Source organism: Anabrus simplex, chromosome X, assembly GCF_040414725.1.
Source record: "Anabrus simplex isolate iqAnaSimp1 chromosome X, ASM4041472v1, whole genome shotgun sequence".
NCBI lineage: Eukaryota > Metazoa > Arthropoda > Insecta > Orthoptera > Tettigoniidae > Anabrus > Anabrus simplex.
This window is the reverse complement of record NC_090279.1, coordinates 105,803,350-105,820,240: the sequence shown is the minus strand read 5'-3', so window position 1 is coordinate 105,820,240 and position 16,891 is coordinate 105,803,350. Positions and strand designations below refer to the sequence as shown.

The 16,891-nt window shown below is 37.8% G+C and overlaps 1 protein-coding gene across 1 annotated transcript in view; it reads left to right on the top strand.

Moving 5' to 3' along the window:
- The window catches only part of LOC137503327 (coiled-coil domain-containing protein 63-like), a 213,431-nt gene extending 205,005 nt beyond the window's left edge, over positions 1–8,426 (top strand). The window contains exon 10 of the mRNA XM_068230878.1: positions 8,234–8,426. Coding sequence (XP_068086979.1) covers positions 8,234–8,426 — 193 coding nt within the window. The remainder of the gene's footprint in view (positions 1–8,233) is intronic.
- The last annotated feature ends 8,465 nt before the right edge of the window (positions 8,427–16,891 follow it).

Sequence of the window (16,891 nt, the reverse complement as noted above, 5' to 3'; positions counted from 1 at the left end):
AATCCCGTAGCGAAGCACGGGTACAGCAGCTAGTCCATCAATATAATAAACCACAATGGCGAGACCTTTTTTTGTATAGAATATTTCAGTCACCACTTCCCACTTGTACACTGCTTTTACTCACATGATACAACATTTATATCTTGTTAATTAATGATTTTGGTACATTCCTTTTCAGTACGTATTTCCATAAATGTTTTCTCTTAACTGTATCATAAGCTTTTCCAAATCAAAAAATGCGAATATGATTTTCTTGTTCCTTTCCAGACGTTTTTCCGTTATCGTTCGCACTGTAAATATCAAGTCCATTGTTGATCTATTCAGTCTAAAGCCATATAGTTCTTCCTCTGTGTTTCTATTATATCTCTCAGTCTCTTGTCTTTGACTTTCTCCATTATTTCAAGCCCATGTGATAATATGGTTATACTCTATAATTTTCACATTTCTTCCTATTTCCTTTTGAACAGCGGTACAATGCTCCCTTGTTGCCAATATTCAGGTATCCTTTCATCCTCCCATATGGCATTGAGGGCTCGGTATAGCCACTGTAGTCCAATGTTTCTTGCTGCCTTAATCATATCAGCATTTAATTCGTCTTTTCCACTTGCTTTATCTTTGGTCTTTGCTTTCACTGCCTAGTGTTCTTAAAATATATGGCACGCTAAGAATCAACATTTACATTTAGAAAATCAAATATGCTTAAAACTAGTGTGAAAAAACATAGAATGTTACAACATGGCTAAGAGAAAAGCACACAATCGTGTTGAAACAGAGGTTAAAAACAGAAAGTACAATACCGAGCTGGTAGTGAAATAATTAATATCATTAGGATATCATTGCTACCAGTCAGTCAATCAGAATGTTCAAACATAAAATAAGAGTGAAAATATATAAGAGTGTTCATCATGGCTAAGTGAAAAAACACGTAATCGTGTTGCCAGAGGTTAAAACATAAGGTACAACACAGAGCTGGCAGTGTAATAATCAAACTCATTTCTACCAGTCAGTTAATAAGAATGTTCATACATAATAAAAATGATGATTATAATTCTTTTGAATGAAGAAATAATGAAATCCCACTCTTGTGAGTCGGACAAGAGAAATCACATATTGTAGCAGACATGGAGTAGTAACACTTCAGACAGGACTGATCACGCCTGAAGCCGCTTATAAGATAGAGGCCAATATCCACTTCATCCAAAACAATGGTTAGAGCCGAATAACAGGTGTCTTCATTTTTACTGGGAGTTCAAGACCAAAACGGAATAATATGCAAAGTGCGTGAACTGAAGTCTGAAAAATGGAAAAAGGAAAAAGATGTACTCGGGCCTTGAAAATAGGGTGTTCAAAATGAGAGTCTAAGGTCGCTTACCTCTTATGTTGGATTGACTGGAGATATTAGCCGTTCGAGGGGGTCTGTTAAACGTATGCCCGTTGTTGCGTGTGTTGTATCTGTGTGCTTGCTTAGGTGGAGAGTAAGTTCGGACGGGAGGGGTAGGCGCAACAATGAGAGTGCTGGAAGCTGGCGGCGGAGGGGGTAAGGCGGAATCTGTTATGACGACCGGAGGGATATTTAAAGGTTTATAATTGAATAATTTTGTGAAATTTTTATGATTTATATTAAAATTAGTGACTAACTTGCGGACTTGTTCAATTAATGGGCTGTTGTTCTCAGGGCATCATTCAAATTATTATTATTAAAATGTTGATCCAAGAAAATGTACGTATTTTCCAATCCAGTCATTAAGCTGCTTTTATTTACATATTTTATAATGTGGAGGTCCTGATCAAATGTAGAATAATTGTGGCCGGAATCCCTCATGTGGTTGCAAAAGGCAGAGTACTTTTTATGCTTTAAGGCATTATAATGTTCCAAGTATCTAGTTCTAAAACTGCGGCCAGTTTGTCCGATATAAGAAAATTCACATTGGGGCATTTGAGTCTGTAAATACCAGATTTCGAAAATTTGTCCTGGGAAGTATTTACCAAGTTGGAATTAAAGAACATATTCCAATTAGTGTTGCGAGTTCGGTAGGCGATTCTGATACTATGCTTCTTAAATGGGTTACGAATGCTCTATATAGCGGGATTAGTGAAGGGGAAGGTGGCAGTGTTTATTATTTTATCCTTATCTGGAATTAAATTTGTAGTATTTTTGATTAGATTTTACCAATAATCTTATTGATCAGGTTAGGTTTATAGCCGTTAAGTTTTGCAAGTTCTTTTATGTATTCGAACTCTTTTTCCGGTTAGAAGGGGATAGTGAAACATTTAATGCTCGATGAACTAAACTGTAGAAAGTTGCTTGTTTATGAGATTGAGGGTGTAAAGACTCATTCTTTATTGTCAAAGGAGCAGCGTAGTGCTTTTTGTAAATTTGGAAAATAAAATTATCACTGGCTCAGGTCAAGGTTAAGTCCAGGAAGTTTAAAGACTTGTTGATTTCGTCTTCCTTAGTGAACCTGGTATTGTGGTTAAGGTCATTAAGGGTCTTTAAAATGTTCTCTGTTATTGTGATGTGTGTCGATGATGGCAAATGTGTCATCGACGTACCTTAGCCAAAGCTGTAGACCATTGATTTTATTGATTATCTTGTTAGTCTCGAGGTGAGCCACAGTTCTCACTTTAGGCAGATGAAAATATACCTTTGCCTAGTATTGCGACGAGGAACATGTAATGGAATCAGCTCCAATAATGTTGAGCAATCCACTCTATTCGACAGACAGTTATAAAGAAAGAGGGCATTGGCACATCTGCGGCGTGATGCAAGAGTGCAAGATGTTAGCAAGGATTCCAGATATCGGGTCGCTCATCGCTAGTCCCTTCTGTTGGTAAATCTTGTTATTGTATGTAAAGAAGTTATTGTTTACTACAAATTTTAGCAAGTTGATCAGTTCATGTATTTCACATTTGCTTATAGTGTTATGTTTCAAAAGGTTAGTTTCTATTAAACTAATGGTTTCATTTACTGGTATACTAGTATACATATTGGTGACATCGTACGAAACTATGACATGATTGTCATGTAACTTAAATTTAGAAAGTTTATTACAAAAATCGACTGGATTTTTGACATAGGCTTCATTATAGAACTTATAATGGCTATTTTAAAAATGGTAAACAAATTTTAGAAACCTTGTAGGTAGGACTATTTCGACAGTTTTAATAGGGCGCATTGGCACCTGTTTTTATGTATTTTTGGTAAAGCTTTAGCAGTAGGTAATCTGGGATTCATTATGTTGAATTTTTGTTAGAATAGAATAGATTTATTTATCATCAACAGGTTATTTTCCCAATTAAAGATGATTCAATAAAACATAATATACAACAAATACACCTTAAGCAAATAACACTAATTTCCTAAAATAATAACCAAATTCAAACTAAATCTAGAGACCATTTTTATATGCATATTTACAAAACCTTAAATAAATAAATAAAACTCAATCTCCTTAAATAACTAAATAATTATTAAACTACATCTAGTAACATTTACATATCTTACATATAGGGCCTTACATTCATGAGGTCATTAGGATATGTCTGATTTTAGACGGAGGTGAGTGAAAAAGGTCCACTGATTCACCGACCTCATTCAGTGATGTTAGTGCCCTCACAAGCCAAGAGTTAGCCCGAGCCACAGTTCTCACTTTAGGCAGATGAAAAATATACCTTTGCCTAGTATTGCGACGAGGAACATGTAATGGAATCAGCTCCAATAATGTTGAGCAATCCACTCTATTCGACAGACAGTTATAAAGAAAGAGGGCATTGGCACATCTGCGGCGTGAGTGCAATGTCCTCATGCTCATAATCTCACAAAAAGACTCGTAATCGGACGAAGAGAGAGAAATACCCAAATCCTTGTAGGTGATCCATTTCATGAACCTTATTTGGACTCTTTCCAAGTTTTGTATTAAATACTGCTGTGAAGGCAGCCACACCTCGCAAGAGTATTCTAACGATGGCCTTAGTGGAGTGAAGAACAATGTTATTAGAGTTCTAGGAGAGACAAATTCGGCACAATTTCTTTTCAGAAAGCCAAGTAATTAAAACCCTTTCCTAGAAATCTTGTCTAAAAGTTTCTCGAAGGAAAGACCGTAGCAGTTTGAAAGTTTCACACCAAGATCATTTATTTCATTCACACGAGCTATTTGGTTATTGCATAAATGGTAAAGGTAATTTACTGGTTCCAACTTGCGTGAAAATGTAATTGCGTTGCATTTTGAAATATTCAAACCAAGCAGCCACTTTTTACACCAGTTACTTAGTAGGTTTAAGTCAGACGGTAACAACTTACAGTCCAACTCACTATTGATTACCTTAAAGATCTTTGGATCGTCAGCATAGAGAAGGCAATTACTGTGTTGTATAACTGATGTTATATCATTTATGAATATGACAAAGAAAATAGGGCCTAGTAAAGAGCCTTGGGGGACACCTGAAGTAGGGTGGTACGGCTTTGACATAATACCATCAGCTTTTACTACGCAAACTCTATTAGTCAGATAGCTTCTAATCCACTCCAAAGCACTTCCTCCTATCCCATATGCTGACAATTTGGTGAGTAGAACATCATGTTGAACTGAATCAAAGGCTTTGGAGAAATCCGTATAAACAACATCCACTTGTTGCCTCCTATCGAGAGATTCAGAAATGTAATTGATATACACCGCCATATTGGACACAGTAGAGCGTTTCTGTACAAAACCGTGCCGCGCTATATTAATATACTGTGAAACTGAACTGTACAATCCCTTATACTCGATCTTCTCTTGCCACCTTTGAAATTAGGGACAATGACACAACAGGCCTATAGTTATCAAACACCATTTTGTCTCCTTTCTTGAACACTGGTATGACGTAACCTTTCTTCCACTCACACGGAAAATACCCTGCTAAGTGGCCTACCTAGCTCAGATGCACATTTTTTCAATACTACTGCGGGTACGTCATCTGTTGTTCATGCTCTTGAAAGAGCAAGTTCTTTAAACCACGCTGGATCTTGAAAGTGGGATCCTTGTCAATTAGTTTGTAGTTATTGGCGGAAAAGAAGTCTTCAGTTTTAGTAATATATTCATTTTTGTTCAGCAATACAGTTGTAGAGCCTTTGTCGGCTTTTGCGACTATATTATTGTTTCTGATTTTGTTCTTAACTTTAATTATTTGCTTGTTAAGATTTAAAGAAGGCTTGGAATTCATTTCACTGGTTAGTAACGGGAGCTTCTTTTTAATTTCGTATTTAACACCATTACGGTGTTCTGTAGGAAGTTTTGAAATATTTGATTCGATTTCGGCAATGTTGCTCACCAGATCATCAATTTTATTTTATAGCATATTTAAATAGCCTTTATAAGTTCAGTAATGAATCCTATGTCAAAAATCCAGTTGATTTTTGTAATAAATTTTTAAATTTTATGTTACATGACAATCATGTCATGGTTTCATATGATGTCACCAATATGTATACTAGTATACCAGTAAATGAAACCATTAGTTTAATAGAAACTCACTTTTTGAAACATAACGCTATATCAAGAGTTTTAAGCCTATTTGATTTTATAAATGTAAATGTTGTTTCTTAGCGTGCCATATATTTTAAGGACACTAGGTTGGGGCCCCTTCCCAAACTTTAGGCTAAGATTTATTTCGGCCGATGATGCTTACGACAGTTAAGCGAAACATGTTCCACCTTACAAAGCCTGTTGTAATGTTTATATCCTGAATATAAGGAAGTATAAGTATTGGAAAGGTGGTGTTAACTATTATTCTTATTTTAATGTTCATAATCTGATGTCCAATACGATCTACAATGAGATTTATTACTTGTAATCTCTCCATTAAATCAATCAATTCATTTTCCTTCCCATTCATTGTTAAAATATTTATTTTTCCAAATCGGGTTTTGTTCTCTGATCTAATATTTCCATATTTTTACTTCCATCCAAGGCATGTATTATAGTTGAAAGCAAGTACAAATTTACTCATCTGCTGACCTGCTAAGCCTAACGAATCTGAGGATTTTCTTTCGGGGTTTACTCCTTTAGACATTGAAGATCCCTCTTCTCCACAAGGCAGTGGTTTCCTCTTCTAATTTTCCCAAGAGAGAATACGTCATTGGGATTTGAGATCTAGTGGCCCGAGCCATGTGCAACAAAGCTTGAACGCCTGCAATGTGACCACTTTGGAGCATTTGAAATTCCCATTAAAACACCATTTAGACATCATTGTGGTCTGAGGGGCTTAAAAATCTCCAGAATCTTTCTACAGGATTCCCAAACAGCAAAACGAATCTCAAAAGTGCTGCGATATCAGTTGTTCCATCGGTAATGATTAGCTTCTGATACTTACCTTCTCACTCTTTCTTGACACATTTCTAGCTTACAAGAAATTAATAGTTTTTTATTTGTTTTTATGTGCCTTTGATAAATGTCTGAGACCTCAAAATGTCCTGGGGTTTGCTGATTCTGATGACACATCATGACCCCTAAGAGCCAATTCAAATGCACCACAAAATTCGAGATGCAGTCAATTATTTTAGAAAGAACATAACTTGGTCATTATGTCTTCCTACAGTTTGTGTATACACACATTTAACTTGCTGCTTTCCTAAGAAATTGTATTCAAGCAGTGCATTCATGTGAGATTTAGGCATTTCGTGTAGATAAATAAGCGACGTCTGTAATGCCTGTTTCCCTCTCAAACAATAAACATGGAAAACAAAGCAGACTGTGATTTCACACCCACAGATCCATTATAAATATTAATATTGCATTTTCATGTCACTTCTTTGTCGCTTTTCTTTTTTGCCATATATTTGTAGGACTGGCGTTTTTACTCCTGTTTTGTTTTCAAGAGGCAAGGACGAGATGTTTCCTTCTATAATAGTCTATACACTATTAATATCACTGGGCATACTCATTGTACTTTTAGTTTGCGTGTAACTGCATAAATAAACTCACAAATAAAAAACATTGAAAGCAACTCTACTAACAACAAACACACCCTCACAAGACCATCAACGCATGAATGCAGATTCTGTTTTTGATTTTAAACTTTATTATTGGCTACTAAGATGATGGAAACTTGAGCTTGTGTGTGCCAACTGAACAATGCATGATAGGAGTAGGTAATGTACACAATGTGGCATTTTATTAACCTGCTTTATATACTAAATATTATTCTTTATGAATAATTAAAACTATTAACAGTCACAACACGTTTCATTGCCTTTGTAACAGTTTATTTAGCTCTGCTGTGTTAATGCCGTGGCATTATTATAACTATACACATTGTCTGTTATTCACAAAACTGCTGTAGCTGTTGGTGCACCTGATCAGGACCTCACAACGTGGAACTCACTCTGTACACGGTCCTTGGATCTCGCTTTGGATAGGTGCAATACAAAGCTTCTGCACATGCTCGGTATTTTGATATTCCACACGACTAGGCCAAGGAGTCAGACAAAGAATTTCAATACAAAAAATTATGAAAAACATGAAAAAGTGTCTGTCTTGTTTTGGATTTAAATAGAAATGACAAAGTGGTTTGAACTAACTCGTCCTATCAGGCTGCGTTGTTCATTGCGGACTGTGCACTTCGATAGTAGATAGTGTATATCACTAGCAAAGCGTTTTGTAGTCTTTCTAAGTTTGATAGAGAATCCATAAAGAAAGAAAAACTAATTAAGTATGCTAGAGCTAAAAAGAAATCAAGAAGGTAGAAAAAACAAACATCCAATTCCCGAGACAGAAGAAGTAATAAAATCCCAACTTACAATATTTTCATGATGATTGTTCGAATTAATCAAACACGATTAAATTAATGTAACTAGTGTCACATTGGCCACATTGAAGTTTGTAAATGCCAGTGTTCAAATGTTTATTGTTATAGGTTAAAGTATGTGTGATGTAGAAAAACTTTGAATTGTTGTTGTTTGTTCTATATGCAATATTGAAATTCTGTTTTAAACATATTTGTGAGCTTATCTAAGTTGCTGTTGTTAAAGTGACAGAATCCTTCTTTTCCTTTCTTTCTTCAGTTGATATTATTGATAAAACTTGGTACTGAAATGGTATGGAGATGAGTAGTTGTGATTTTCTTACCCATACAGCAAGTTTCTGGCAGAAAAGCAGCTTGTTGTGTGCGAATTATCCAGATATCCGTGGTTTTTGATATAGTCACTCTTCCTGTGTTCAAGGATTGCACTTTACACATGACACTCTTTGTGTAGGTGTGTGGAGCAGGGGGAGATCGAGGCTGTAGAGGAGATGGATGAAATCGATGTGTTCCCGTTCACGAGAGAGGATGCCAAGCAGAAGTTATTAGAGCAACTCGATCGTCCAGGATTCGAGGACCGCCTGCACAACGTGTCGGCATGTCGCCTGCCCAGATCTCGCCGCATGCTGCAGCACCGCTTCGAGTAGAGCAGGTAAAGTATTTCACTGGCTGCGGTATCACTGAGGGCTATCATCATCATCATCATCATCATCTTAGCATTTCCCCGCTGGGACAGAGTCTGCCTGTCCTGTGTCCAGCCACTTTACCCTTCATGTTGTTTACTCAGAAAGCACGACCCATGTGTTCTAAGCTCCCAAATAAAACTTATTCCGAATATTTTCATACTTTTTAATTTAGTTTGCAGAGGATTTGTATTCACCATTAATGATACTTCAGAATGAAAATTTGGTGTGATTAACTTCAAAACACTGTGGAATATGAAGAAGCATATTTCTTTGCTTCAGTTCAATTGAAAATGGGGCTTTCAAACCTGTGACATTAGAATGCAGAGAGCTATATAACTCTTTGTTTATCTGAACCGCATTAGTGTCAAACCATCAAATGTCATCTACCTGTTTTCTTTTCTACTGGGCCCATACAAATGTTTTCTAGTGTAATGATTTGTTTTGTGAGCAATAACTGAAAGGAGGGTCCACATAATCTAAAAGTACTGAAGGCCGTGATGAAGGACAGCCCTGATACTTATTTTGAAGTCTTCCAGACACTTCCCAGTTTCCATTGAGTGAATGAATGAATATTGTACTGCTTTTTCCCTGCTACCTTTGTCCTGTCAGACATGTTTTCATTGTGTCTACATTAAATCAACCATAATCTCACTATCGGTGTCAGACGATGAGCACTATCTTCATTACCACTTTCACTTACATCTGATTCATTATCTAGAACACTCTGAAGAGCCATAGTGAATTGAAGGCACACACACACGAGGGTAGGACAGCTGAATTCCTAAAACATTGGAAGTACTTGCAGGGGTAGCCAAACAGTTTGTGCTCGTATCTACACATGATATGAGTGAGTGTACTGAAATAGCTTCTATTGTTACTCAGTTCTCCTATGATTTATATATAACATACTTACAAATCACAAGTGGATAATGAAGGTCTGTTGTGTTGTACTCTTGCAAAATATGGATGTTAAATAAGAGAGACGTCCAGTGAGATGTGGTGTTGGACAATGTACAGGACAGGAGGCAGTTGCTCGAGTCAGCTCACATGGACCAGGTAAGCCCCACCGAGGAAGAGTAATAAAGTGCAAACTGAGCTGAGTGGCTCAGACGGTTGAGGCGCTGGCCTTCTGGCCCCAGCTTGGCAGGTTCGATCCTGGCTCAGTCCGGTGGTATTTGAAGGTGCTCAAATACGTCAGCCTCGTGTCGGTGGATTTACTGGCACTTAAAAGAACTCCTGCGCGACAAAATTCCGGCACCTCGGCGTCTCCGAAAACCGTAAAAGAGTAGTTAGTGGGACGTAAAGCCAATAACATTATTATTATTATTATAAACTGCAAAGCTGTGAAGAGGCTCAACACCGTGCTGAATGGAGAAGACATCGCACGACCAACTCTGAATGCCTCACAACAATGATACATACATCAAAAAACGTTTTGCATCACTTTGGTGCTAGGAGGTCCTGAACCTTTACGCAAACAACATTTCAGCTGTCTTTATTGCTCATGGTGACAAGAAAACCGTATTCTGAAAGGAGTTACTTTTATTTCAAAAGTAAACATCAAGAAGAGACGTTAAAGTACACTGTTGAAGGACAAGTCATCGTTTTCATTTTGATTTTGTTCTATTTGTTTTGTAAAATATGTTTGTTTGCTTTGCCTTGAAAGATTGACTGAGGACCAAGAAGAAGAACTTAAATGTATTTGGTTATTGTGTACATTTTTATAATGTACTGTAAATATCTGTGTAATTAGCATTTGGATTTAGGTAATGACTTGTGTGGCAGGGTGTAGCTGCCTAGCGTTGATAAGATGCTTCTAGTGATTTCCTGTTGCATCAGAAAGGAAGTTTCTGGAAGTTGTAAAGATCTTTTCTCATGAAAAATTTTGGAGACCTGATTGGCTAAAATAAAACGATTTATAATTGGTGAATGTAAGGGCCATGGGGGCGCTAATTAGTTATCTCTTGATTGACCCAGTTTCGGCTGCTGGCCAAGCTTATATCTTTCGTCTTTGATCTGTGACCGGCCCTCCGAGGTGAGCACTATTTGGTTCATTTTTAACCTTTAAATATAAATTCTTATTTTAAATTTCTTTCCGCGCTGGAATTTGCCCGGGGTATCTTCCATTCGCCAATTTAAATTCAAATGACTTAGCCATCGCTGCTAGCCATACCCCATTTGTTTTCCTCTTTTTTTGATTTTATATACTGTGTAATAAATATGTAATTTTTAATTTCCTCCGGGATTGTCTCCAGTAGTACTGTTTCATCTTAACGTATTCCCTTATTCAGAAGTGCTTTTGAAAAGGCGGCTACTTGATTGGGCTATGAGTTAGGATTTTTAATAATTAACATGGTTTGTTTTCCTTGCTAATGTCTTAACCTGCATGTGGTAGAGGTATAGTCCTTGCTAAATTGAGAGCTTCTTTTCTTATATATAATTTTAAGTTGGCATCGTCTGCAACTGTCATGACTTCAAATTATGACTGTTAAAAATTTCTTTACATTGTTTTTTAAGTCGTTGGCGTGAAGCTGAAACTTGTGCTATTGATATCTTATTGGCCTTGTTTTGTAACGTCATTTTCCAATTTTTTAAAATTCAGTAAATATAATGTTCAATTGGGATCACTGTTAATTTCATTTTCCCGGCAATGCACTGCCAACCGCTTCCCTTTTCCTTTCTTTTAGTTGTCACGTTGGTTAAACTGTTATTTATATCTCTACGTTGTTTTCAGACTATTAGCATAGAGTGTATATTTCATTTATTTTGTGCAATCGAAATGTATTATTTTTTAAATTTGTATCAGTCTTGTTCCTTGTTGTGTAATCCGGAAAGGTTACACATTGCAAGTTGTACAATCATACCTCACGTCCTCTTGCATTGATGCATGCCACTAGTTCACTGTTGATCCAGAGTGTCCCACTCCTTAACGGCGATTCGGCGTAGATCTCTCAGATCCTAGGCATGTTCCATACGGTTCATGTCTGGAGAAAATGCTGGCCACTCTAGTCGAGTGATGTATTTATCATGAAGGAACTCGTGCACGATGAGGGCGAGAATGGTCGTCCATGAAGACGAATGCCTCTCTCAAATGCTGCTGATATGGTTGCACTATAGGTCAGAGGATGTCATTTCTGTACGTTATAGCCATTTCTGCTCCTTCCATGACCACCAGTGGCGTACATCGGTCCCTCATGGTGCGACCCCAAAACACTCACTGGACAGTGTGTCTAAGACCTCCAACCTGACTGCACTGCCTCCAAACACGTCTCCGACGATTGTCTGGTACAAGGCATTCTTCTACACTCGTCTGTGAAGAGAACTTGATGCCAATTCTGACGGGTCAGGTTCAGCATGTACCGCGCTGCATGGTGTTCTAGGTTGCAAAGTTGGACCTCACCATGGCCGTCGGGAGTGAAGGTGCGCCTCATGCAGCCTATTGGGTACACGACGTCCTGTGGCTGCACAAAACGGAACATTCAGCACGGTGGCATTGCTTTCAGGGTTCCTCCGAGCGGTTCCACGGGCGGCCTGAGCGAGGCATGTCATCGACAGTTCCTGTTCTCTGTACCTCCTCCATGTCCGAACAACATCCCTTTGGTTCACTCGTAGACGTCTGGAAACTTCCCTTGATGAGAGCCCCTCCCGACACAACGAAATAATACGGATACGATCAAACTGCGGCATTGACCTTCTAGGCATGACAAAACTACAGACAACACGAGCAGTGTACCTCATTCCCGGTGGAATGACTGGAACTGATCGGCCCCAATAGACCCTGCTCTTGCATGGTTGTTTAAATCTTTGGGCAGGTTTAGTGACATCTAGGAACAGTTAAAGGGACTGTGTTCATGATGCAATATAAACATTCAGCTTCAGTGTTCCGGCAATCTTGGAACTGTGGTGATGTGTGTAAATCTTCTGATCTTTCTTTTCCTTACGTGTATGTCAACCCTCTACGTTGTCGGGTATGAAGCGAAGTGAAGTGTTTATGACTCCTCATCAGAGGAGTTAATGACATGATATATGATAGTAGGACGGGAGAGGGGTCACGGGGTCTGCTCAAGGCTTAACGTCCCCGACCATCAGCTGTGTCTTGTGCCCTCACTCCATCCTGGTGGCCAACATTCTTTGGGTAAACATTGTGTCGATCAATGAGATTTGAACCGACTACCCTTAACAATCATTGTAACCAATCAGACTCTATCCAGATGGAAATAAAACTGGTTTTTACCAGTGGTGTTATTCGACAGGAGTAGGGTATGTGGAGGCAACGGGTTTCACCCTCTCCCTTCCTACTGTCATATAACACGTCATTAACTGCTCTGATGATGAGCTCTTAACATTGTGCCGTTTCACAATTCTTTATAAGAGCTAGAGCAACCAAGATGGAGTCTCTGCGGTCAAAATCTCGAATAAAATACATTTAACGTCAGTACGGGCCAAATTATAAGTCTTTTCGTCAGTCGGTTACAGTAATAGCCGCGTTTAGAAGGCGCAGAAAAAAATGACAGATGGACATTATTTGAAACCATTATTCAAGAAAAAAGATGCTCATCTTTTACTATCTAATCTGACTTCGGTGTATTAACAGGACGCAAAACTCAATTTTAAAGGAATTATTCAGCGGAGCGATATATTGGTGATTTGAAAACGAAGATTAGTTCCCGACTACACTCTATTTGGCAGAGATCAAGATTTAAACGCCGCGGGAGATTTAATACGAGAAACAATAAGAGATAAGATATACTACTGTGGAACTACGTCACGCAGTGACGCAAGCCCTTGATGAAATTTGCCCGACACCGGTTAACATTGAAAGACACTTACCGAACAGTAATTGAATGCATTTAGGTGGATAAAAGACGGCGGAAAGAAATTTATTTTCAGATCAGAATATACCAAGTATATATCTTAGACAATTCTGGACTATTCATTCATTTAACTGTGTTCCAGTAAAAAAAAAAAAACTGTGCAATCTGAGCAACGCAAGAACTCTAGTACTTGAAAAATGTCAGCAATGAGTCAAACATTCTATCATTGTTCTGTTCCATACGCACGAGTCTTCATCATGGGTCTGTAAGGAAGCAAGGCGATGCTGCTTGGATCCTGACGAGGCGAGACGATGTTGGCTATCCCGGATGACCAGTGAGCGATGATGAGAAGCCACGATATACCCAACCACTTGTGGAGGAACCAGATGACCAGTTCCTAGTCTCAGATGATCGGAGAGGAGGAAACGCCTAGACCATCTTGAGCAAAGTTAAGTCCAATGTCCAAGTCGTTTTCGTAAGTAAGAAGATATTGTTTTCTTTATTTTGCTTAGTAATATTTATTGGTGCGAACACAGTGCGTAAACAAACATCTAGCTAAATTCATTGGAAGTAGGTATTCATCTGTACGAAACGTCAATTCCATTTGTAGGCGTGGTCACCAAGTGATGTTCGTTCGTAATGTTTTCCAGAGACATGCGTGAAGAGATCGCTAAAATTATTATTATTATTATTATCAGTGATGTGTAAGAATGAAGTAGGCATTTATATCTGCGTGTCATAAACTTAAGCAACGTCAAATTGTACGAGATCATGCATAGGATTTGTGTTATGAAGGAATGGCAGTAGACTATTCCAAGTTACGTTAAATTTGGTACTATGACTGTAGTAAATAAAGTAGGCATTTTAGTAATGTCGCGGCACGTTCATGTGCAAGCCAAGGTAATGAATTGCGTGATAAAGTGATAGTGTGGTTATATGAAATAAGAATAATAATTATCGCGTCACGAATATGATATAGAGTTGTTGATGATGTATAATGGTTGTAGTTATTGTTTCTTCGAGAGAGAGTCATAGTTGCATGAAATAAGGTCTCGTGATTTCAAATGTTATAATTGAGAAGATCACTGATTTCTCGCCAATTCCAGGCAATGATTTTTAGCCTACGCATTTTATCTAGCTCAGGACATGATCTCAGGACGTCGAGTGCAATGTTTCTTTTATCCATATTAAGTTACTTGGAGAAGCAAATGTTTACTCTGGATAGTTTGGAGCCTTCACTGATTCGATTAGGAAGATCTCGAGAACTCACTGAATAATTACACTTCTGTATGAATTTCAATCTATAGGCCGATCGCTGGTGACCTAGGTTTTCGAAGGAGAATCATTTTCTTTTAGCTGGAGATATTGTCATCCGATTAAGTAGATTTTCCATTGGTAGCATGTGTTATTATAACCCTGTATGACCAGTGTGATGACGTTTCTTGCCATTTCGTACGCACGTAGTCTATGTCAATAAGATAAGGTCATATTACCTTAAATTCATGAATTAAATCTTGCGAAGATGTTACTTATTGGATGATTACGACTTACAATGGACGTAGCTTAACTCATGATGTGTAACATAAGGAAATATGAGTGTCTAAAAAAAGCAACTAAATAGGCAGAGAGCAATATTTAAGACGTAAAACGTATATGTGTGTACTTGTCAGAACAACGCGAGAAGAGTTTAGAATATCCTCATTGATAGTCTTAAAGCTACGGACAGTCAATCAGACAGTTGAATTTTAAGTACTGTGGTAGTTTTTTTTTTAGAATAAATATCAAGTGTTAGTTAACATAATCTGATGCGATGTCCAAGGACGATGGACTTAAACAAATAGAACTCCATTTCTTGACTGAAGAATGGCTCAGAAGGTCCACATGTGTTTCTTTATTTCTCAAAATAATACAACTAGAAGGACTATAAATAATAGTTGATAGGAGTTTTCTTTTCTTTTCTGTGGAGGCATCCTACATTTTTCAATGTAAATAATTTTCATGTTTTATTTTCTTGCCAAGAAGGCACGTGTAAATACTATTAGTTGTATCCCATTCAACTTATTTATTCATCACCCAACTCGCTAGGTGAATTGAAAGAGAAGGATAGGGCAGTTTATTTTTAAGAATCTTCCCACATGTGTCATGTCATTTACAATATTAATTGATAATTTCGGAGACGAACGAGTACTAAGAAAGGAAGCTATTTAAGCCGAGAAGACATTCAATCACTTAGGGTGGAGTGAAAGGACGTGATTTTTCCAACGTTATCGACGGATATGGATTACTAGGTCGACGATGAGTCAGTCAATACTAAGGCTACTTCATTAGTAAAATTTTGAACTAATTGCTTGAATATCTGATTTAATATTTAAATAAATTTTGAATGGTGAAACCTAAAAAAACTCTTTCTCTGTGTTCTTAACATAAGGTTTAGTTGTAAGATTGTAGTAGTAACGATCGACGACGAATTTCTTAAGAATTAATGAGAATGGTACCTAGCTAAATACGAGTAAGAGACGTCTTTCTGCGTTAGTTAGGGAATACCGTTGTTTGACCTGGTCGTTTTTCCGTTGCGGAACTCACACCCGTAGAACTCAGTCACCCGATTTATTGAAGTTAGAGCTAGTCTGGATCTCTTGTGTTCTTGCCTGGACGCGGGAACGGCGCAAGTAGAAAATGGCGCCTCAACGTGATGCGAATGGAGGAAAACGCCATGGGAACTGTTGGTTGCAAACCAAACAGAATTTCTTTTTGAGATACTCATGTATGTGGAAATTCAAGAGAAAGTCGTCGTGGGAAGTCAAGAGAAAGAATACGACACAGAACTGTGAAGAGGTCGATTCCCATATGTAACAATAAGAATGAGGAAAACATCGGGAAACCTAGTAAGAAGATGACAGAGATGATAGTCGAATGACGGGTCTTCGGTGCAATATTAGAGTAAAACGGGAGAATTTACTCAAGAAGTGGGTAAGACGAAGGAGATATTTTAGAAACTAATGGATGAGGAATTATTGTTGGTAACAGCAGGATGATTGCATGGAAATGGAGATGTTGTACGGCGATTTCTTTACTGGACTGTTAGGCGTTATAATCTTATGGGATCGAAGTGGACACAGCAAGATATTAGACTGTGAGAACAAGTAGATGCCCAGTATAGATAATGGAATAGGAGAAAGAAGAAATGGATGGTTGCTCTGAAGAGGATGACAGAAAATAGCTGGTAGCAGTCAGAACTAGGAAAGAAGGATAAATTACTGCTAATATGTCAATTTATTTAGATGTAACTTAGATATAAGAGATAGATTGTAAGAGGTTATTTGAGTTATTTTCAGTTAAGAATTGGAGTCATAAGTACATGAACAAGTACCTCATATTTCCTAGTGTGATTGGGTCAACATCGTGAGCTGAATCAGATCCAAGTAGTGAAGCCTGCCTGTGTATTTGCTGAATATATATATTGTTGATTGGAGTAGTGGGAGAGACATTGTTGGAGAACTTGAGTTGTGGAGAATTTAGGTAAAACCATAGAGTTTATTAGGATTTTTAGAATTTAGAATACTAATTGAATATCGATATGACGACGTTAAGCCATTTGAAAGCTCAATTTGA